Source organism: Corticium candelabrum, chromosome 14 (assembly GCF_963422355.1).
Source record: "Corticium candelabrum chromosome 14, ooCorCand1.1, whole genome shotgun sequence".
Lineage (NCBI taxonomy): Eukaryota > Metazoa > Porifera > Homoscleromorpha > Homosclerophorida > Plakinidae > Corticium > Corticium candelabrum.
The window spans coordinates 6,347,265-6,370,711 of NC_085098.1; the positions used below are offsets into that span (position 1 = coordinate 6,347,265).

A 23,447-nucleotide genomic window follows, 5' to 3' on the forward strand; every position below is an offset into this window, starting at 1 on the left:
GTGTGTGTGTGTGTGTGTGTGTGTGTGTGTGTGTGTGTGTGTGTGTGTGTGTGTACGTACATGTGTGTGTGTGTGTGTGCGTGTGTGTGTGTGTGTGTGTGTGTGTGTGTACATTTGATATCACACTTCAAGGCTGATCAAACAAATACTTGACTAAATTGTGTTGCGAAGGAGTTGTGCTAAAGGAAGACACACAAGAAATTCTTGTGACGAAGGACAGACACAAGGTAGACGTACGAATGAGTAAGTGGATGTGTATGTAAAAACAAATATTGTACAGTATATCTACAGTCTGATCATTCTGTGTATACAATACATTCCATAGTCTGGCAGGCCAACTGTGGATGGCAACCAACTGATCATCAGTAATAATTACAAAATACCTTTATCTCTTGATCTAGAATTATGATTAAACAAAAACAGAAATCCAACCACATATGTTTAGTCTAATGCTCTCAACCTGTAATCTGCTGATGTTTACTGTCCCTCTGTGTTAGAATTAGTGGTCAAATTGATTTGTGACTTTCACTTGTTATGTCTCTGGTGGTTTGGTGTTCCATTCCAACGTAGATCAACTGCATGTTCAATAGGTAATCTTTGCAGGAAGTGATCCAGTATAATGAGTGTACCCAGCGTAATGCAGTAAGGTGTGTATTCAAACATCGATGACAAGACCAGTTACAACAGGGTTGTTGCTTCAATAGAAATGCATATGTCCTTATAGCATCCTTGAGCTTATGATTTTGGTAGTGATCCTTGAGGCCAAAGCAAACAATTTACATTACTAGGAAACTGCATTATTGTGACCTTCCGATGACACTTTTGCTATTTAGATTAGTAAATGGAAGTTTCCAGGAGGACTATCTGACTATGCTGAAGATATTGGTCAGCACTGGCTACTTTACCATCCCCTCATTCTCATACATAATGTTTTGTTTAGCTGACACTGCTGTTCGGGAAGTTAGGGAGGAAACAGGTATCAAGACAGGTGGGTCACTCAGTGAAACAATGCCATCATAAAAACGTGTTATTTGCACTCACCTATGCAGAGTTTCGGTCTCTACTTGCTATCCGACAGCAACATCATCAGCCTCATGCGTTTGATTGCTCTGATTTGTACTTTGTGTGTCGTCTCTCGCCTCTTTCTTTTGCCATATCCCCGTGTGAGCATGAAATTCTCGAGTGCTGTTGGATGAATATTGACTACCTGGCAACTAGCAAGGAAGCAACACTGCTGACAGAGCGGGTGACTGGTCTCTTACTTCATGGGTTGAAACATGGATTTGAGTCGATTGATTTACAAATGGATGAGTTGCCAGCAGTGTATGATGGTTTGACATATAAATTGTTTAGTAGAAACGTTGAATACCAACAGTATATGAACAAAACGCTGGGATAGTCGATGTCGGTCGAGGAATGCAGACAAGACCATAACTACTAATTTTTTAACCATATTCATTTGCTGATTTTTGCCATTATAATGTTGTTTACATACAAATGTTGCATATGTTATTTACATTGCTGACTTTGTAATTTGATACTTCTGCCAGCTTAAAGCAATATGGACTGTAACTATCGTTGTGTACTGTACCGGATGCTATCATGTAAAATTTTAATTAATTTAAACTACAGTACGTCAAGCCAACTGAATATATAAGTTCTTACAGATCTATCTATAATACACGGCAATACAATTTGAATAGTTCTTAGCTTCTATATTGTTGTTATAATTTCTATAGAACAGCAGCGGTAGCCACAGATAGCTTGTCTTTCAACCCTGCAACCTCTGTTGAATGAAGAATTGCACTGAGTAAATTTTGACTTGTATCCATGCCACAGGCAACACAGTAAATCAAGAAATACGTGAAAAAAATTTCTTAACATTTAATTTGGCACTAACTGTACACATCACATAATATAAGGCCAAGTGTACAGTTACAGACAATACTGTACTGTACTGTACCGAATTCACGTGACAAACACCATCAGCACCTCACAGATATAACAAATTACATCACATCATTTGTTTCACACTAAGAGCCATTGATCATAGCAGTGAATCACTTAACAACACAGACAGACAGCTGATTATATCACACATGCAGATTAGAACAACAACAAGATAACTATTAAAGAAAATGTAGGGCATATGCACAGATACATAAATATAGACAGACAAACCTTCGCAAAGCTGCTCATTCTGTTGTTGCAACTCACTATTGGTTGTGGCAAGAAAGACAGCGTCTTGGATGGCGTCTTGCAGAAGACTACGGAATCTCTGCTCCAAGACCAATTTCTGCTCTTCAAACACTTCACGATAACTTCGAAATGCCTAAATGTACAATGACTTGATATTGAAGCCTACTTCAAGAGTGCCTGTCCATCTTAGGCTCATCTACACCTCCTTTCCATGCATGTTAATGTCAATTACATGTTCATTGTCGCTGTTTTCTTACCTGAAAGTGTTGCAGTTGTTGAATTTCCATGGCATCCTTATGTCGCTTGTAAGCTTCATCCAGGACATCTCTGTAACGCTGCTTCTCCTTTTCCAATGTTTGAATCTGTAGAGTCATCATAGATTTCTCAGCTCGAAGCTCAATTAGCTCCATCTCTGCCTTTGCCAACTGTTCAGAGTTGATCTCGGCTCCCTCTTGCACCATCCGCAACTACCAACACACAACAGTAAATCACTAAACCAATAGCAAATATTTCTGTGGCCAGAAAGTTGGTAAATTAATTAATGTTACATTCAAATTTTTCCAAGATACACAAACTCACTAGTTGAAACATTCTAAATCCTCCAGTTCTTTACTTACTTTCAGTTCGGCTTTCTCTTGTTCAATTTCAAGCTTCATCTTGTCCAGTTCTTCAGACAGAAACATTTTGTTTTCTCGTTCAACCTTTTCCCTTTCATCTTTCTGCAATACAGAACTATCACACACCTCAATATAAATTAACGACAAAACAATTCCTCACTTCAATCATTTCCCTAAGTTCTCGATTGCCAGCCAAGAATGTGGCATGCGCTTCAGCATCCTAAGTGATTAAGAGAATAAGAAAGTCAAGATACAACAAAAAGGCAAACAATAAAGATTGATGTCTGTCTGATGTAATGCACAAAATTAAATCTGGCAGTTCATGTGTTAGAATTGAACACATTTTGTCTGTACAATTTGTTACAAAATGTGACATATTGAGCAGACTAATTGTGCTGCACCCATTTTATCATTTCTTATTATTGGTTGTGTAATTACATCTACGGCAGATCAAGCAACAAAGATAACTATTAGACATACTTCTTTCTGTGATCTAATCTTTTCTTGCACATCTCTTATCTTTTGTTTGAGATCTTTCAATTCTTCGTTCTCCTTCTTCAGTCTTTCCTTGACCTTATGAATTTGTGTAACTAGCTGCTTTGCCTCTGCAGTCTGAGCCTCTAACAAGCACACAAAAATAATGGTCTTGATTTCATGTATGAGTAAGTGAACTCATACACACGCGCACACGCACACACACACACACACACACACACACACACACACACACATACATACATACACACACACACACACACACACACACACACACACACACACACACACACACACACACACACCAAGCCCACCACTTAAATCTGATCTATAATGAATATCTCGTTACATTTATTAGTATTATAATATTTAGTATTTACCCGATTTGTCGTATTTTGAATAGTCATTGATCTTTGTTTGCAGATCGTCCTTGACGTCATCTACTTCTTTCTTCTTGAGTTTGTACTGTGCCGCAAGCTAGCAACAAACAACTATTGAGACAAACAACTATTGAGAATTTAACAATAATCACACTTTAATCAATCAGCCAACAAACAGCTACAGCTCAACCTACAAGGACTTACAAGTTTGTCATATCATCATGCAAATACTACTAATATAAAGACAATTTGGATATGTGCAAAACCACCCACATTTCTAATCTTCCAGCATGCATTCATCTACCGACTTCACGTTTGACTCAGTGGATCCAGCAAGGCTTGCTATCGGGGCTACATACGAGAAGATCACCCCAGTCTGTGATGCACAGATTGAGGCCTTCTGCATCAGCCCTGGGGAAAGTCCCCGGACACTTCCGCTGAAAGAGTGGGTGGTAAGAGCAACAGTTGCCCTGCCTGTCGTATGGTGAAGATGCTTGAGCTGAGCCAGACAGTCATGGGCATACTTGTTGTCGAAGCAAAGTGATGCAAGCACCAGCAGGGCTGGCAACAGAATGGGGCTTACTCTGCTGGATCCCAAACCATTTTTTAAATAACAAATACAAATAAATTGCTTGAATCCTCTCAAAACAGAAAAACTGCAGTTTCATCTGTATGTTGGAGCACTAGCTGACAAGAAACACAATCACAACATTCCAATTTATAATATAAAACTATCTATCTATTATTATTTTCTTTATTTAATTATTATTGTTTCAACAGAGCCAAACTTATGACCACAATATACAGTCTCTGTTTATAAACCATAGATGACACCTTATCTTTCTCATCACCAAGAGCTTGCAGGCGTTCATGAACCTCTTTGTTCTCCTTTTTCAAAGTGTCCATCACCCAATCCAGCATTCCCTGTAGGCAAGAAAATAGACTTATCAAACAAACTGCGATAATTCAAAATATTTAACACTGTCTAGAAATGATTATTGCTTCCTACCATTACCAAAGCAGATAATAGAATGAATAGTATTCTTGCAATTTGCTATGCATGGCACCACACTGTTTGTAATATGCAACACAAATAACACGTTACCTTGCTGGCAAGATTCTTTCTTCGCTCATCTTCAAACATAGCAGACAGTTTTTCTTTCTCGTCCCAAGTTTGTCGTTTAGCAATTTGTAAGTCACTGATCATTCCCTAAGGCAAACAGTAAAGGTGAATGCAAGCAGACATGCAGAATAAGTGATAGATGAGCAACGATGAACATAATCAAGTGGGTATAAACAGAGAAACAGACAAACAAATAACAACAAATTATCACACACCACACACACACACACACACACACACACACACACACACACACACACACACACAAACAAACAAACAAACAAACACACACACACACAATTTCAACACCAAAGATAATCAAATTTCACAGACTAAATAGCAACGTAGCTAAAAACATAAATATAAAGTGCATTTAAATAAGTACACACAATTCTTGATACCTCCATCCTCTGTATTTCCTCGTGGCTTGGCCCAGCACCACCACTGTGTGCCAAACTTTGCCTTAACCTTGCAATCTCATCTCTCAGCTCTCGTATAATACGAGTATTCTCATCCTTATAAAAAACACAAACACGGTTATTTCACAATTTCTTCACACAACAAGCCACAAACAATCACTTCATTCTTTCGTGAAACATTCTGAATGTTTTTGGCTCTGTTAGCATACTGTAAAGTAGAAAGAGTCTCACCATGATTGACATCTACATACAAATGAAACAAAGATCAATCTAAACGCACTACAACAGCAGTTACAAGATGACGATGTGTGCACACATTACCTGCTGGTGATATCATGGCTAACATAACTGTTACACAATTGCCACCAAGAGATTCTTGAAGAATTCGAGTCAACTTTGAGTCTCGATATGGTACGTGAGTTGTACGTTTCTTTGGATCAGCAAGAGCATTTATAACGTTGCCGAGAGCACTCAAGCTGCATGAAATAATGTACTGTCAGTCAAATGAAAACAATATGACTATCATTTGTTTTCATTGCCTTTCTAGCTGTCTGCCTTGTAAATAGATTAACGTACAAAATTATAGATAAAACTGTGACACAGATAAATAGATACAGACACACGGAGGCAAGCAACAGACAGACAGACAGACAGACAGACAGCACGTGGCCCAAATGTATTCTTCATCAAGTCCGTTAGTATTAAACAGAATACTTTGCCATCAATAATACTGTCTGAGGAAAGCATTCACCAAGGAGACCCTCTTGGGCCAGTTCTGTTCTCAATTGGAATACACCTATTTCTGAAGGAGCTACAAGAGCATTACCCTAACATCAGAGTTTTGGCATATCTTGACGACGTTTTTCTTTTGTGTAACTCAGTGAGTGTGCTTCCAGCATTCGAAGAAATGAAGACTATGTTTATGGAAATCAGTTTGGAGTGGCCAATAACAAGTGTGAAATCTTTAGCCCAACAGCAGTTGTACGTGGAGCCATAGTGTCATCAACCTCGGTACCAGTCGCATCGAAAGGAGTAAATGTGCTTGGAATACTACTTGGGTCCAGCAAGTTTGTCACAGAAGCTTGCTGTTCAAATGCTGAGAAGGGTGACCTCCTCTGCAACAAGCTCCTTGACTTAAATGATGTCCAAAGTTCAATGTTGTTACGAAGATACTGCCATGTGAGCCGGTTGAATCATCTAGGGTGAGTGATACCACCAGAAATGTTACATACAGCGGCTGCCATACATGACGAACAGACCAAAAGAGCATTCTGCAGTCTATTGGATTGCAAGACTCTTAGTAAAGGCCAGTGGCAGCAAGTAGCGTGGCCTATCAGATATGGAGGTTTTGGTATGCCTTCACTCTCATCCACATCAGCGTTTGCCTTTGTATCATCTTGGGCTCATTCTCTGTCACAGTTGCCACAGCGCTTTCCAGATACCAGTCTTGTAGTCGACCGCCTGATTTCCAACAAGGAAGACAACGCCATTAGTCATTCACTACATCAAGTCATCCATCCCAACTACCACCTATCCAGTTTGACAGCTGAAATAAAATTACAGCGAAATCTAACAGACAGTCTGCTCAGGTCTGAAGTCAGTAAAAGGATTGACGCAGCTACTTGTCCAAAAGAAGTATTGCGTTTGAGGTCAATTCAAGGAAGAGGGGCAGAAGCATGGCTAGATGCCATCCCGAACTCACAAAGGTTTGCGCTAAAACCAAAAGAATTTCAGTTGCCGACCTTTTTGAGACTGGGATTGCCGGTAGACTCCTCAAAATGGATTACAAGATGCGATTACAGAAAAGACCTGGATTCTGAGGGATACCATCTCATGACGTGTAAGACTGGAGGAGGTCCTGTCTGGACCCATAATACCATTGTAGGTGTTTGGTCCAAATGTTTGAGCCAGTTACACATAAACCACAAGAAAGAGCCCAGAGAAAGGTACTGTGATTGCGAGGATCGACCTGACATAGCGATCATGGATCCAGTAACTGGAACAGACGTCAAACTAGATGTGTCTTTGGCCCACCCATGATGTGCCGATATCTTGTCAAGAGCAGCCCGAGAAGATGGGGCAGCAGCAGTAAGAAGGGAAGAGAGGAAAGTCGAGAAATACCAGTCGAAGGTCCCGCTGGGTCGATTATGCCTCAACTTCGTGCCTCTAGTTATGGAACACTTCGGTCGTTGGGGGAGACAAGCACAATCATTACTGTCTCAATTATCTTAACTAAGTAAAAACATCAACCTTGGTAATAGTGACCAAGATTTCAAGTGCTACTGGAGAAGAAGATTCGCTGTAGCTCTCCAAAGGTGCAACGCAAAGGTTCTCATCCAGAAGATGAACCGCTCACAAAGCAAAGAAAATGACATTAGTGACATATCTAGTGTCCTATTGCATGCAACCTAAGTTGACAATTTTTTAGAAACCCATGTGGGTCTAATTGATATATAACGGACTTTCGTATCTATAGCTTGCAATAGTTCATATGTATGAAATATAAAGATTTGACAGACAGACAGACAGACAGACAGACAGACAGACAGACAGACAGACAGACAGACAGACAGACAGACAGACAGACAGGCAGACAGACAAACAGACAGAAAGGCAGACAAACAGACAAACAGACAGACAGACAGACAAACAAAAAGGAAGACAGAAAGAGACAGACAGACAGATAGACAGACAGGAAGGCAGACAGACAGAAAGACAGACAGACAGAAAGACAGACAGACAGAGACAGTAAGATATTTGAACAAGCTGGCAAAGAGTGCAAGAGATGACGAAGGAAGACAAAATGAGATCGACTTCAAGACTAAGTGGCAATCAATTATTCCAGTGACTCTACAGCGTTGCAATGCAAAAGTCGTCTCAGACAAACTCATTAGCATAGCAAGATTAGAACGTCGAAATGTAGTGTGGTCAGTGTAATTTTGTATGCTTCAGGACCGTAATGGTCCTGTTGTGTTAGTGTTAGGTTGATCATGATGTAAACGTTTGATTTAAATGGAAATATATGCATTGAGACAGACAGACAGACAGACAGACAGACAGACAGATGGACAGATTCATTTATTATCATCAAAACTCTACGTATGTACAGGAAACTTTCAAATATCTACCAGTCCTTCATAACTAAGCAAATTATAACACATTAATGGACTTGGCCTACAACATTGCAGTCAAACATTATGTCACTGTCGTTTGTACTGCATGAAAATCTCGACAGCTTCCTCGAAATCACTCTGGCGTTGCATCTCTGAAGAATGATGGAAAATTGCTTTCTCCAGAATGCCTTAAAACGTTGAGCGCTGTTAAAAGGATGTGCATGAGTGGTATTGTAGCTTTGCCTAGATATATGAGACAAAAACTTGTGTGCGTGCGAGCCCCACAAACCAAAATGTTCAAAGACTAGTGGAACACACTTGGATGATAAACCACCATGCAGGACCTCTCCTGAGTATTTCTTTAGTTTCTTCTCCTCTCTTACTTTTGCAGCATACCCTTCTTCTCTGTGTGCGTGGTTGAGAGCATCCTTACTCCATGGGTGTGCTAATGAAACATCCACGTCAAGATTCTGTCCTGTTTCAGAATCAAAGAGTGTCATATCAGGACGGTTTTCGCTACTAACAAAACGATGCCGGGGTTCGGTTTGATGGGGAATGTGCAAATCACTCAAACATTCACTCCAACCCTTCAAGATAGTATTGTGGGTCCAGACAGGACCTCCTCCATATTTACATGTTAGTAGGTGGTATCCTTACAGACAGACAGACAGACAGACAGACAGGCAGCTACAGACAGACAGCTACAGACAAATAAATGCAGACACACAAACAACAGACAAGAGGCAGACAGACAGACAGACATGCAGACAGAAAGACAGACAAACTAGCATCATGTGTATGAAAACATATGTATGGCAGACACACAAGCTAACAAATAAACATACAAGCCCATAGACATACACAAGTAAGATTACCTATTAGCACAATGCATATATTTCACGTCGATATCAAGTAAATCAGACAACATTATCTGTTGCACCTTTTATTAATTGCCGCTCCTTCTTTCAATTGTTTCCCTTCTGCTCCCGTTGAGTCCGCTCTCTCGGACCCAGCCAAGTCCACCAAGTTAATCTTTGCTCGCAGACCTTGCACGTTGTCCGCCTCCGAGTCCTTCTGTTCGATTTGAATCATAAACACGGCATGAGACCTGCAACACAAAAATGTCAATAAAACACACAATGCTTTGCTTCACATGTGTACAATGTAAACAACAGTTACCGTGAGCTTGAATGGTTCATTTCTGTAGCGGCCATCTTCCGTACTTTGTTTCCTTGCTCCTGAAGCTGTGCAATTTCGTCTTCATTTCGAACAACAAGCTCGGCAAGATCTTCAACATAACTGAACAAATTCACAAATTTGTATTAATGTGAAACAATGAGGCAACGTGTCAGTAAACAAATCTAAACGTTTCTAGTGACACTTAAAATTTTTAACTGAATGCTTACATTCCAAGCTGTGGATGCTGTCTAACTTTCATGTCTTTACCGCTCGGATTCAATAAGTCATAAATGACTTCCTGATAAATCTTTATACAAAACACTCTTACCGCATTACTCGACACAATTAATTAATTAACACACTGAAATATCTACCAACCTCTAGATATGATACAGTCACTAGAAACTGCATGTTTGATGGTGATGATTCAATTCTCCTGAACATGTCCTGGTGCATCTAAGTGCAATCACAAGAACTATAATATCAACATTAAGCTCTCTGCACAATAGATCATGCACAGTGTAGTATTAGTAGTAGTCTGCACATACAAAAAGCCACTGCCAGTTGAACATCACTCACCAGTGGTATGACACCAGGGTCCTCTTCCGTACCAGTCATGCTGTAGGTCTTTCCAGCTCCGGTCTACACAAATAATAACCTCACTACAGTACAGCATCAAACACGTGTATACTGTCTATGTAGTAAAATGTGCACAAACCTGTCCGTAAGCGAAGACTGTTGCATTATAGCCATCCATTGCTTTTTCAAGCAGCGGTTGACAAAGTTCGTTATACACTTCACTCTGTAAAAGAAAGATACACACTCCTAGTAATCATGCTGTCTATGGCACCACTCTGTCTATGTCTACGTCTATCTGTCTGCTCACCTGTCTGTCTGCTCACCTGTCTGTCTCTGTCCATCTCTTTGTTTGTCTGTCTGCTACTTTTGAAGATTTGCTTCTTGCATCTTTTAAAGTTTAAAATCAATAAAACAATCAGTCAATCAGTCAGTCAGTCAGTCAGTCAGTCAGTCAGTCTGTCTGTCTGTTTGTCTGTCTGCTGTCTGTCAAAACTGGCAAAACTGCAATGCACACTAGATACGCACCAAATACACATACACATTATGACTAGACGAAAGGGACCTGTGGTCCCAGTCTCTAAATGTTTATGTCTGTCTGTCAATACATATATTTTTCATATTTGAATTAGGATACAATAGCAAATGGCTAACTACGTTTGTCTAATGACAATAAAAGCAAGAGAAAACAACTAACAACAAAATACAATATATACTTAAATACTAATTGGTCAAAAGAATCATGTGATCCCTTTTCTATAGAACATCTACGAGTCTGTCTGTCTGTCTGTATGTATGTCTGTCTGTCTGTCTGTATCAATACATATATTTTCCATTTAAATCAAACATTTACATCATGAGCAACCTAACATTAACACAACAGGACCATTGCGGTCCCGAAGCATACAAATAACACCGAGCACACTACATTTCAACGATCTAGTCTAGCTATGCTACTGAGTTTGTCCGAGATGACTTTTGCATTACAATGTTGTAGTGTCACTAAAATGATTGATCGCCACTTGGTCTTGAAGTCGGTCTCATTTCGATTTCTTTCATCATCTCTTGCACTCTTTGCAAGCTTGTTTAAATACTTGACTGCTTGTTCGCTTCAATGGCCTAAATGTTCAAAAACAAGAAGAATGATCAATGAGCAGGACCCTTCTGGCAGCAGCTCAGAATTATACTGTGCCTCTATCTTCTCCTCCCGTTCCATTGCTACTACCGTATTCGCCTGTAATAACACCCATACCGAAATAATGCCCATGCCCATATATATGCCCATGTGCGACAGGTCAGAACTTTCAGCCCGAAAAACGCCCATGCCCAACTATACGCCCATGCCCAAGTATAAGCCCAGTATATGCATGCGCAGACAAGACAAAATGGGTCCGCAGAACATTCGTCTCCGTCTGTGTGCGTTTGATGAGCTGGTGTCAATGTTGAGTGAAAGTGCTTGCCGCTAGACTCATGTCTTCATTGCAATTACCGACCCTGATGCTCTTGACGGGCTTCAAGCCGACCACGTGTGTATAGTGTTTAGTTTCTGCGTGTATGTTGATGCTGAATGGATACCAGTACATTAGATCTTGCAAATGGATAATTGCAAGCATTTGTGGTATTTCTGTCTTCAAGTATTTAGATGATGACTGGCCAGGTCGACGACAGCATCTAGTGACCTAGTGACCATGCATACGCCTAGGACCAAAATAACGCCCATGCCCTAGTACACGCCCAGAAAAAAGGGTTTCTTTTCTATACGCCCAGAGCATTATTACTGGCGAATACGGTACTCCTTATTCTCTGGAGGCTGCCTTCACTGAGTCCAAACACCATGGATGAGCCAACGACACATCTAATTCAATGTCTGCACCTGAATATATATAGGTCAAACACGAGGATGTTCGATCTCTTGTCACTGTTGGCCGGCATACCTGTATTGTGGCTCTAGTTTGTGCGGCAAGTTGAGTTGAAACAGGCAGTTAGACCATGCAGACACAATTGAGTTATGAGTGCATGTGCACTGGACCACCCCCAATCTATAAGATAGTACCTTTGGATGTCTAGTTCCTTGCCACAATCAAAACAAATCCTCAATGCAAGAATGTCACATCCTTCATCTTAGTTGCCAAATGAAATCGTGTGGTGAAAGTGCAACATGTGACGAGGACGGAATTGCTGACACCGAAGCTCAAGCTCCTCTACCTGACAGTGAATGCAAACGAGCTCTAGCTATCTCTAATTATGTTTGAGTTAATTGCTGTTCAAGAGGTAGTTAACATCAGCCTAGAGCTGTTGTTGAGTAAACATTTCCTGCAATTTTACATTATCAGTGATCAGGTCTGTCTGTCTGTCTGTCTGTCTGTCTGTCTGTCTGTCTGTCCGCCAGTGCATGTACATGTCTTTCAATCAATGTGTATTAAAATTTCTACCTGCTGTCTGCATAGTCTGTCCGTTTGCCTGTCTGTTCACCTACCCCTACGTCCAACTGTCCGTCTGGACGTCCATTTGTCCCTGTCTGTATCCATACAGTCTAGAGATATATGCATACTACGTACAGCCGCAACAATTACTAGCATACCGATTTTGTGTCCCAAAAGTAGCTCCGATCGTACGTGAACGCATGCTCCTACAAGAAACACAACGATTAATAAATCTCATTACACCAATTTCTTCAATTTCCTAAGTCCAGTACGTAACAGTACGAAGACGCCCATAGCAACACATCAAACAGAACCTTACCTTCGCTCCAGACCCTCCAGTAGTTGGATTATGGATGACAGTCGTCTTCGAATCTATCATTTTAATGACTCGCGTGGCACCCAGAGCTTTCTCTCGATCTAGAAATGCAGTCAGAGTGTTTAATCAGTAATCATCGAATGTCCGACCGTTTAGTGAAGATCTGACCGTCAAATGGACGGCATCTAACCGCAACCTGCACGTTTGATGAAGTAGAAGACGCATTCTACCAATAAATGCTTCGCTTACAAAAATAGGTAAAGGAAATTAGGAGATCGCTCACCATGTTGATTGTCTAGTTGGAATAAATTTCGCGTCGTGGCGGGACTTCGAGCAACTGCATAGCCGTACACGTGTACACACTTATAAATCTAAATATCCACCGTTTTTATAGAAATATAATTTTATATTTGTGTGTGTGTGTGTGTGTGTGTGTGTGTGTGTGTGTGTGTGTGTACGTGCGTGTGTGTGTGTGAAGCACCACGCCAAATTACTATAAAAATAAACCACTTGTGCTAAAAAGACTGCAAATGACCACAGCGAGAACAAATAATTATAAGTTGGTTGACTCTCCTCGTTCATTCTTCAATAATCAATGGCTCTGTCATTTCTTCCATATCTGTACTGTCTGCCATCTCCACACCACCAGAATAGCCTGACGCAGATTCCTGCTCACTCTCTTCCACTAAGTAACAGTCAATGTGCCTTGGAATTTTTATCTGACAACACATACCTTGTGGTCCAATCAGGCAACAGATTGGTAAAAAGAAAAAGTTAGCAAAGATCCAGCTGTACAACATGATGAGCATCAGGAAAATGCCCAACTGATGGTACGCTAAAATCTGCGAAGGCATCATCATTGCACCGGCAACAAACGTTGTTACAGCAGCCATGGTAATGGCAGGTCCCATGTGAGTAATAGCATATTGTGTTCGCTTTTTCCTGTCCGGCTCAGAACACAATCGATACGCCACTCCATAGTGGACAGCAAAGTCAACTGAAAGGCCGACAGCAATAGACATGGCAACAGATTCCATTATATTCAGCTGCCATCCAAGCAACACTAGAGTGCCAACAGTGCACACTAACGTGCCAGCAATCGATACAATGGCATACACACTAATCAAGACGTTCAAACTGGTAAGGAAGAGGACAGCAAAAGCTACACCGATCGAAACTCCCATTGAAAGCACAGATCCAATCGACAAACTCTGCTGCAAGTCATAGAATCGAAGATAGTATGGACTCGTAAACCAACCGCCTTGCAGTTCACGAGGTGCAGAGCGGCCGATGGAATCAAGCCACTTCTGCACACTCTCCCAAAATGAATTCATGTCTGTGTACGAATTGGTGTAAACCTGATTGCTCGTAACTTGAACAAAAAGAGCAATTAGTTGAATTTCTTTAGTTGCCATGTCTATTTGAAAGAGTGGACCATTCCAACTTGTAGAATAACTACGCTTAGCAATGCTCCAGTGAACGAGACACGTGCTAAAAGTCGTTACATTTGTTGGCAAAATGACATCACAACACAGTGGTTCCACATCTTTCACATTGTAACCTCTTGCGTACCTTTGTACAGTTGCCTTATAGTCTGCACAGTTGCTAGGTGTTTTAAGTTGTTGTAGCCAAATGTTCATGTCCAAAATAAAGCAGCTTTCATAACCTTGTCTATAGAATGTCTGGTTTCTGATATCAGAACAAAATTCCAATAGCCATACCTGTCCTGCTTCACTAATGACCATCGATGTCTGCTGGAACTTTACTGGTCCTACTGGCTCCTGACTGGGCTCAAACTGGCTGCCGTGGTCTTCTGGAATGGGACCAAATGCAAAAACTATAGGCATTGTTTCTTCATCTGCAAGTGAAGATTCAAATGCAAAACGATCAACAAGTTTGAAATCGTACGTTGAGAGAATGTCTGATGATAGAAACAACTGAAATTGGTTTGTGGTAGGAAGCTGGAGACCCGGACTATGAAACACAACTACTGTCATCCCAATTCCCAGACCAACTAACAAGATGACCAGCAGTAAGTGAACTTTAAATATCAACCATGGAATGCCAACTGTATACACCGAAGAGCATTTCTGCAAACATAAATTCCAAACATGTTTGATTTTCACAAACGAAGACAAACGTCCATTTGTGATCTTTTCCCATAATACATCAATATATTTCTCTGAAATCACAACAACAGCTGGAAGCCAAGTAATCATTAGAATGTAGTTGACCAACACAGATATCCCCGCGTATACACCAAAACACTTGATGCTAATAATCGATGATATCGCATTAGCAAAGAAAGCTGCTGATGTAGTAAAACTAGTCACAAACATTGACAAAGCAGCATGACGAAGCGTTTTTTGAACTCGTTCCACTATTGAAGCATTTGGATTGTTTCGTTTTATCTGCTTCCAGGTGTCCATAAACACAAACACGTCATCTGATCCAACTCCAATAAGAATAACAATCGCTGTCAGGTTTATGAATGGGAAGAAATCGACTCCAAACACGATAGTGTACCAAAAATATGCAACACCCATTGAAGACATAATAGCAAAGACAGACAATCCGGTCACAAACAATGTTCCGGTGTAGATCCACATAATAATGAAGACAATTATAATAGAAAGAGCAGGATAAATAACATCACTCAACAGACGTTCTTGAAACACCTTGTAAGCAACTCCATCAAAGCTAAATCCTACTAACGTAACACCATCATTTGACACAGTTGACGTCAATCGATCTTTGTAGATGACTTCAAAAACAGATGCCGACTCTTTTGCTTGAAGGATGGCAATGGAGTACTGCAAAACAGGTAGACTGTCGTCACAATTGCCAGATTTTCCTCCACACCAACTAGCAATTGCTTTCACAAAGTTGACATCAATAAGGTAATGCATAATAGTAAACATGGCATTCATATCACTGCATTCAGATGACACTTGACTGCAGGATGTAGAAGATCCCATTCTTTCTGCACAGTCTGAATCGAGTTTTCCATCAAGATACAGTTGGGCACAACGAGCAAGACTCCCTATCAGTTCGTTTACATCCTCATTTGTGATATCTTGACACCTTGATTTACCTTTCCATGAAGCAAGGATATTGCCGAGAGAAATGTCAGGCACACAACTGCTGCTAACATCAGTATAACAGACTTGGGAATACAAAGAATGAGATCGCACCACAGATTCCGATAAAGAACACATGGCTCGTATTGATGTATCATGCAGTAAGTCGCCTTCAAATGCCAGTACTTGCTCATCTTCTATGAAACATAAGTGCAACTTAGTGTCGTTGGCTGAAGTCAGATCGACAATTCTATAATATCTTTCGCATCCAGAAACTTGTCGTCTCTTTCGATCTCCTGTTATTTGATGTCTTGGAATCGGCACGGACTTAAAAAATGTTTGTTCAGATGTCAGCGTTTGGATGCGCTTCAGTGTTTGATCACGTTTAGCAATTGTAGTCCCTCGAGTTTCAAATCCCTAGACAGAACAAATAGCTAACATGTATGGATCAGTACATCAGACATACACTGACATCCCACAGACTTACTAAAACATCCGTATACACAGACATGTCACTGATTCAACATAATATGTTGTTCTAACAACAGACCTTCGCTGGCTGTGCAAAGTCCGGCAATGAGTGAATGCTTGGACTGAATCCAATCGGTATCATCAGTAGCATCAACACACAAATAATGGCAATCATCAGATACGGCCATCTCACTAAGAATTGTGAGTAGGCACGCAAAATCGTCATCCTACAAATAAACCTCACCTCTGATATTCTATTTAGCTTGGATTATAAAGTCTAGAAATATCCTAATTAATACACATTTATTTATGATCATAATACACATTGTATTATGAATGATTATTATGTATTATATTCCGGCCAATATGTGAACAACAATGTAAACATGTGCCTTTAAAGCTAATCTGTCATTTTTACCGCCACACGTCACAAGCAGACACAAATATCCGGTGTACACACCCAACAGGACTCACCCAAAACTTTTTACTATTCAGTAGATTGCACTTTCTACTTCAACAGCCAGTACTGTACAGTCAAGTCATGCAACCCCACACGTCTCATACCATAAATAATTGCAGGAGCTTGTAGCTATCTTTCCAACACAACTTCTTAATTAACTCCAGATGTTACATTCGAAACAACATCAAAAACTAATAAATGCTACACGCAGAGCCCACAAGCAGACAGAGAAAGTCATTTGCGTGCAAATATCAATTCACGAAGTCTACAAGCAATACGTTCGTTTCCACATAATCAATTCCATTTACGATACAAGAACTTACGTTTACCTCATACTGCAAGAACTTAGAGTCTACTGTACGCAATAAATCGTAACTCTAAGCTTCGTTGCTCCAGATCTATTTGGTTGGGTATGGTGCGCATGCGCATCGATAAATTTTCGTCGGGTTCGTTTCTACAGCCTACTGTTGCCTGTCGGCTACGTTGCGCGCCTTTGTTTAGTACGGAAAAGATAACTTAGGCGTTCATCTATTGGCTTGACGTTAATTTTAAGAGATGAACGCGCGTTAGGATGTGAAGGTTGAGTCTAGAACGTCTTTGGAATGGAGCAGCTGCAAAGAATGGAGTAAGGCGCAGTCGTGTACCTCCTGTATTGTCGAGTTTGACTTCTTGGACTCTCCCATGCATGCATGATGTGACTGTTTGTTCGACTATTTGCTTGCTCGAACCGTCACTCGCCTTACCAGGAACGCAAGAGACAAATTGGGCCCACCAGAGAAACCTAGCCATGCCCATGTGCAATTTATCGAAGTCGAATATCTATGTGTAATATGTGAGGTGAGCTGATGTGACGAGTGGTCCTACTACACTTACCTCTATATTAATTAATAGTTATTTTAGTTGTACAGTATCCGTAGCGCCTCGCGTTCGTGAGTAACACGTCCAACGGAGTTTTCAGACTATCAACTGAAACGCCGCATCCTATCAAGACACTAGGCATTTGTTGAAACCCTAGCTGTCATGGAAGTAAACATGCAAACTTCCTAGCTAGTAGTTTATATTACGTATATCGGCCTGGTATAGGTAGTCGTCGTTTTGCGATCGTGATCAAGACAATTGAAATGTACAGTTTAGGTATGCACTCTGTAACGACAGTGGTATGGTATTTACTGACATAGAAATTGATATCGGCGAACATTGACTATCAACAGTGTTAGATGCAGCACGGTGAGATGCAGCACAGTGTAGTAAAGGATTGATCATACTGTAGTACGGGAAGTGACTGTAGGTGGCATTCAACTCCGGATGGTGTTTCTTGGTTGTCAAGTGCACACAATCCCTAGCTACAATACAAAATGATGGGGCGACGGAAGTTCATGAAGCTTTTTCGTCGCCGTTTGCTCACTTAAACGAATCGTTCTTAGACTCATCTGTAGTCGGACACGGAAACGATTTTTTAAGGTAGGTCCTATCATGAAACGTGGTTGTGGGGAGGAGAAATTTGAGATTTGTGTACACACACACACACACACACACACACACACACACACACACACACACACACACACACACACACACACACACACACACACACACACCACACCACACACACACCACACACACACACACACACACACACACACACACACACACACACACACACACCACACACACACACACACACACACACACACACACACACACACACACACCACACACACACACCACACACACACACACACACACACACACACACACACACACACACACACACACACACACACACACACACACACACACACACACACACACACACACACACACACACCACACACACACCACACACACACACACACACACACACACACACACACACACACACACACACACACACACACACACACACACACCACACACACACACACACACACACACACACACCACACACACACCAAGAGCTCGATGGAGAGCCATATAGGACCACGCCCCTTTCTGTTGTGCGACCCGGATTAGAAGCCTCGCTACACTCAGCAATTAACTAAAGTGTTGCAGTAAGTTAGTTACAATACTAAAACTGAAGTCCTACAATGGTGATGTCCTGAACATTTTTCCATGTCCCGGAACGATCCAATCTGCAATCCTCCACACTTTGTCTCTATTCCTCACTTGCAGGTCAGGATGCTCGCTAAAGTCCTGCCACAGTTTTGGTTGCACCAAGTCATCTTTGCACTCAAACAGATCTCCTGCAGCAACAACTGTACCAAAATCTGTGTCACGCACGACGACACTAACACAACAGTCGGTGTGTCCGGGTGTTGGTATGATGTCAACGTAGTCATCGACCTTGTACGTCATATCATTCTTAAACGGAAAGGTTGTGTATTCGTGTCCCCTTGAAATGTCATATGAAACAATCATTGTTGCATTTTCAAAAAGATTCAGGTTGCCCACGTGATCCGAGTGTCCATGTGTGCAAACGACTAAATTGACATCTTGTGGTCGAATACCATTTTCATGCAGGCCTGCACATATTTTTTCTTTGTCCCACGGAGTTCCCGTATCAACCACAACATTCATTAATCCTTTGAACAATGTGCTCGAGCCGGTGGCTTTCTGTTTCGACGGTCCAGTTGGGTATGAAAATCCCTCGATCAAAGGATGAACAAAATATGTTGGAGTTGGTTGCACGTTTCTTCTTGAGAAGGGAGAAATTGGTAGTTGATGTTGTGGGATTGTGGGGAGGATAAAGGATGGACAGTCTGAGGGTGAGTCGACTGCAGGTTGCTGGTGATAAAGGCTGCTCTTCTCTAGAATCTGTTGCAGATCATGACGCTCAATTTCATCAAACAGTTTCATGAGATGCTCAACAGTGCTGTGCCTCTTAGTTTGCCAATCTGCAAAGAGATCTTCTGTAGGGTTTACAGCCCTCTGCAGCTCTTCTGTCTCTCTAGTCTGGTAGCCCATCTTGCAGGCGAGGCGACGCCAGTCATTACCAGATATCAACTTTACGTTTAGTGCAGAAGCTAATTCAGTCTTCAATTCCCTCTCTACGTCCCTGAACATCTCGTCGTCGTATGCGTCAGCTTTGTTGTTGTGCGTCCTAGGGGACTCCCAAGTCACGAGCCGATGATCACGTGACTGTTATGAACGTGGCTGCTAGGAACGTGGCAGCTTGCCAGATTGTTGTTCTGCGTGATGGTTATGGATACGAAGATGAGACGAGTACGTATCGAGCAAACGGTACTATCACTCTTGTCAGAAGTCAGTCTGAAGGAATTACATTGTTGGTGGATACTGGAAGTCCTTGGGATCGAGAATTTCTCATACAAAAATTACAAGAGCACGAGCTGCAGCCTCAAGATGTGACACATGTTGTTTGCACTCATGGCCACGTTGATCACGTGGGAAACTTAAACTTATTCACCATGGCAACGCACATGGTGTCACACGACATTGTGAAAGATGGAGACAAATACACACTGCATGAGCTACGACATGATAATCCATTCCAAATATCAAAAAGCATCTCGGTTATTCCCACGGCTGGTCACACGAGTCGGGACGTGAGTGTGGTGGTACGAGGGACCGACAAAGGTGTGGTGGTCATTGCGGGTGACTTGTTTGAATGCGAAGCTGATCTGCAGGACGACAAGTTGTGGAAGAGTAACAGCGAGTTCCATGAACTGCATGCAACTAGTCGAGACAAAGTGTTGGGTATTGCTGACTGGATTGTTCCAGGACATGGAAAAATGTTTAAAGTCAATAAACGGAGATAGACCAAAAGGTTGTTCGCGTTCATCATCTACAACAACACAGAGGAGATACAGACCTTTGACATTTTTGGTACTAGAGCCTTGATGCAGTTGATATCAACTAAGTCATTGTTGATGGTAGACTTGGTCATTTGTGTGTACACTAGCTGTTGCTGTAAACGATTTTTGTATGTTGTAAATTACAATTAAAACAAATGTAGCAAAATTTGAGACACAATGACTACAACTATGCATGTACTACAGATGTTGCTACAGTATATTATCCTTAATTAATTAAATAAAATTTTAATTTTAAATATTTGTACCATATTTACAAAAATTCTCCGCATCTCACTAGCCTCAGAGCAGCCGCTTTTCTTACATTATCCCCAGTAGTGGGTGGCTTCCCGGGAAGAGGCTCACATGCAAATAAGGTCCGACCAATTCCAGCTGAGAAACTGGTGGTAAGCAGCCTTCACTTCACGTAAACCATGTTTTCCTCCCCTCGCCAGAGGAGTGAGGAGCATGGGAGGCAGTAGAAACAGGAGTTTCCATGCTAACTCATCAGAGGGATCATCACGATTCTTTCAAAGTGCTACGACACAGCAATCTTGGAAACATGCTTTGACTGTAGGATGGATAGTTTGGACAACTCTGGGAGGCACGGCTTTCAAAATGTCTTTTACTGTAAGATCCCAGATGTACTTCCGCGCAGTAAGTTTCCGTGTCCAGATTCATGCTCTGAGAAAGTGATGAATCCAGTAGTCCAGGCGGACAGGTACACACACACACACACACACACACACACACACACACACACACACACACACACACACACACACACACACACACACACACACACACACACACACACACACACACACACACACACACACACACACACACACACACACACACACACACACACACACACACCACACATTATACCTAAAGCTCCGCCATATAGGACCACGCTCATTTCTGTTGTGCGACCCGGATTAGAAGCCTCGCTACGCTCGGCAACAATGCATAGCCTGTTCTGGATAGCGTCGCTATGATTTGCCGTTAGACTTCCTAATGTAACATGCTGCGGTAGATGTAGGTAGGTACAAAGACCAAGTAAAGACGATCGATGCACGCACCAACGCAAAGCCCGTCCACGCGACACACCAGGAAGTGTTAAGATTTGCCAAAATTATCAAGTCACCATATTAAATTTTCACACATCATCCACAACGCTAGTGAAACTTGAAACCTATCTGGAGAGTTGATTACGGCTCGAAATTCTATTCATCATAGAAAAGTCGTGTGTCACCAGCCTTAGTTGTGCACACCAGGAAGTATAGACGTAAGCAACATGAAAAGCAATGCCATACAAGAAAGGTGACACAAACAAATTATGAACGAAGGCTTAATCTAACAGGATTGTAAAGTCACTTTGAAGAAAGCAAGGAGCGAGAAACACCACACGGCAGCGCGGAGTGAGAAACAAACGTCAGGGCGGAGCGAAGAAAACGTCAGCGCGGAGTAAGAAACAAACGGCTGCGCTGAGCGAGAAACAAACGTCAGCGCGGAGCAAGAAACAAACGTCAGCGCGGAGCGAGAAACAAACGTCAGCGCGGAGTGAGAAACAAACGGCTGCGCCGAGCGAGAAACAAACGTTATGGCGGAGCGAGAAACAAACATCAGGGCAGAGTGAGAAACAAAAGTCAGGGCGAAGCGAGAAACAAACGTTATGGCGGAGCGAGAAACAAACATCAGGGCAGAGTGAGAAACAAAAGTCAGGGCGAAGCGAGAAACAAACGTCAGTGCGGAGCGAGAAACAAACGGCTGCGCTGAGCGAGAAACAAACGTCAGCGCGGAGTGAGAAACAAACGGCTGCACTGAGCGAGAAACAAACGTTATGGCGGAGCGAGAAACAACATCAGGGCGGAGTGAGAAACAAAAGTCAGGGCGAAGCGAGAAACAAACGTCAGGGCGGAGCGAGAAACAAATGGCTGCGCTGAGCGAGAAACAAACGTCAGCGCGGAGTGAGAAACAAACGGCTGCACTGAGCGAGAAACAAACGTTATGGCGGAGCGAGAAACAACATCAGGGCGGAGTGAGAAACAAAAGTCAGGGCGAAGCGAGAAACAAACGTCAGCGCGGAGTGAGAAACAAACGTCAGGGCGAAGCGAGAAACAAACATCAGGACGAGCAAGAAACAAACGTCAACGCGGAGTGAGAAACAAACGTCAGGGCGGAGCGAGAAACAAACGTCAGCGCGGAGTGAGAAACAAACGTCAGGGCGAAGCGAGAAACAAACATCAGGACGAGCAAGAAACAAACGTCAACGCGGAGTGAGAAACAAACGTCAGGGCGGAGCGAGAAACAAACGTCAGCGCGGAGTGAGAAACAAACGGCTGCGCTGAGCGAGAAATAAACGTTATGGCGGAGCGAGAAACAATCGTCAGCGCGGAGTGAGAAACAAAAGTCAGTGCGGAGCGAGAAACAAACGTCAGCGCTGAGCGAGAAACAAACGTTATGGCGGAGCGAGAAACAAACATCAGGGCGGAGTGAGAAACAAACGTCAGGGCGGAGCGAGAAACAAACGTCAGTGCGGAGCAAGAAACAAACGTCAGCGCGGAGTGAGAAACAAACGTCAGGGCGGAGCGAGAAACAAATGGCTGCGCTGAGCAAGAAACAAACGTCAGCGCGGAGTGATAAACAAAAGGCTGCGCTGAGCGAGAAACAAACGTTATGGTGGAGCGAGAAACAAACATCAGGGTTGAGTGAGAAATAAACGTCAGGGCGGAGCGAGAAACAAACGTCAGTGCGGAGTGAGAAACAAACGTCAGGGCGGAG

General features: G+C 42.1%; 5 protein-coding genes across 5 annotated transcripts in view; 2 read left to right on the forward strand and 3 right to left on the reverse strand.

The window, feature by feature from the left end:
* LOC134189428 (nucleoside diphosphate-linked moiety X motif 6-like) overlaps positions 1-1,477 on the forward strand; it is a 2,516-nt gene extending 1,039 nt beyond the window's left edge. Inside the window, exons 3-6 of the mRNA XM_062657690.1 lie at positions 172-227; positions 834-885; positions 941-988; positions 1,050-1,477. Of these exons, the coding sequence (XP_062513674.1) occupies positions 172-227; positions 834-885; positions 941-988; positions 1,050-1,399 (506 nt within the window). The 3' untranslated portion in view covers positions 1,400-1,477. The remainder of the gene's footprint in view (positions 1-171; positions 228-833; positions 886-940; positions 989-1,049) is intronic.
* A 129-nt stretch (positions 1,478-1,606) lies between these two features.
* On the reverse strand, positions 1,607-13,124 carry LOC134189426 (kinesin-like protein KIF3B). The gene is made up of 21 exons (XM_062657687.1): positions 13,009-13,124; positions 12,844-12,941; positions 12,683-12,730; positions 10,244-10,327; positions 10,105-10,167; positions 9,904-9,981; positions 9,753-9,832; positions 9,526-9,645; positions 9,287-9,454; positions 5,555-5,709; positions 5,394-5,476; positions 5,216-5,329; positions 4,797-4,901; positions 4,526-4,615; positions 3,692-3,788; positions 3,297-3,436; positions 2,977-3,036; positions 2,817-2,918; positions 2,457-2,666; positions 2,182-2,332; positions 1,607-1,786 (listed from the first exon to the last, which is right to left on the reverse strand). Exons 2-21 carry the CDS (start codon positions 12,901-12,903, stop codon positions 1,734-1,736), a joined length of 2,061 nt encoding a protein of 686 aa, XP_062513671.1. The 5' UTR covers positions 12,904-12,941; positions 13,009-13,124; the 3' UTR covers positions 1,607-1,733.
* Positions 13,125-13,224: 100 nt separating this feature from the next.
* Positions 13,225-17,256, reverse strand: LOC134189674 (protein dispatched homolog 1-like). The gene is made up of 3 exons (XM_062658028.1): positions 17,181-17,256; positions 16,471-16,618; positions 13,225-16,337 (listed from the first exon to the last, which is right to left on the reverse strand). Exons 1-3 carry the CDS (start codon positions 17,183-17,185, stop codon positions 13,419-13,421), a joined length of 3,072 nt encoding a protein of 1,023 aa, XP_062514012.1. The 5' UTR covers positions 17,186-17,256; the 3' UTR covers positions 13,225-13,418.
* A 1,563-nt stretch (positions 17,257-18,819) lies between these two features.
* Positions 18,820-19,961, reverse strand: LOC134189599 (metallo-beta-lactamase domain-containing protein 1-like). Its single transcript, XM_062657920.1, has one exon. It carries the CDS (start codon positions 19,912-19,914, stop codon positions 18,934-18,936), a length of 981 nt encoding a protein of 326 aa, XP_062513904.1. The 5' UTR covers positions 19,915-19,961; the 3' UTR covers positions 18,820-18,933.
* A 29-nt stretch (positions 19,962-19,990) lies between these two features.
* LOC134189600 (metallo-beta-lactamase domain-containing protein 1-like) lies at positions 19,991-20,982 on the forward strand. The gene has a single exon (XM_062657921.1). The coding sequence runs from the start codon at positions 19,995-19,997 to the stop codon at positions 20,625-20,627; it is 633 nt and encodes a 210-aa protein (XP_062513905.1). The 5' UTR covers positions 19,991-19,994; the 3' UTR covers positions 20,628-20,982.
* Positions 20,983-23,447: the final 2,465 nt, after the last annotated feature.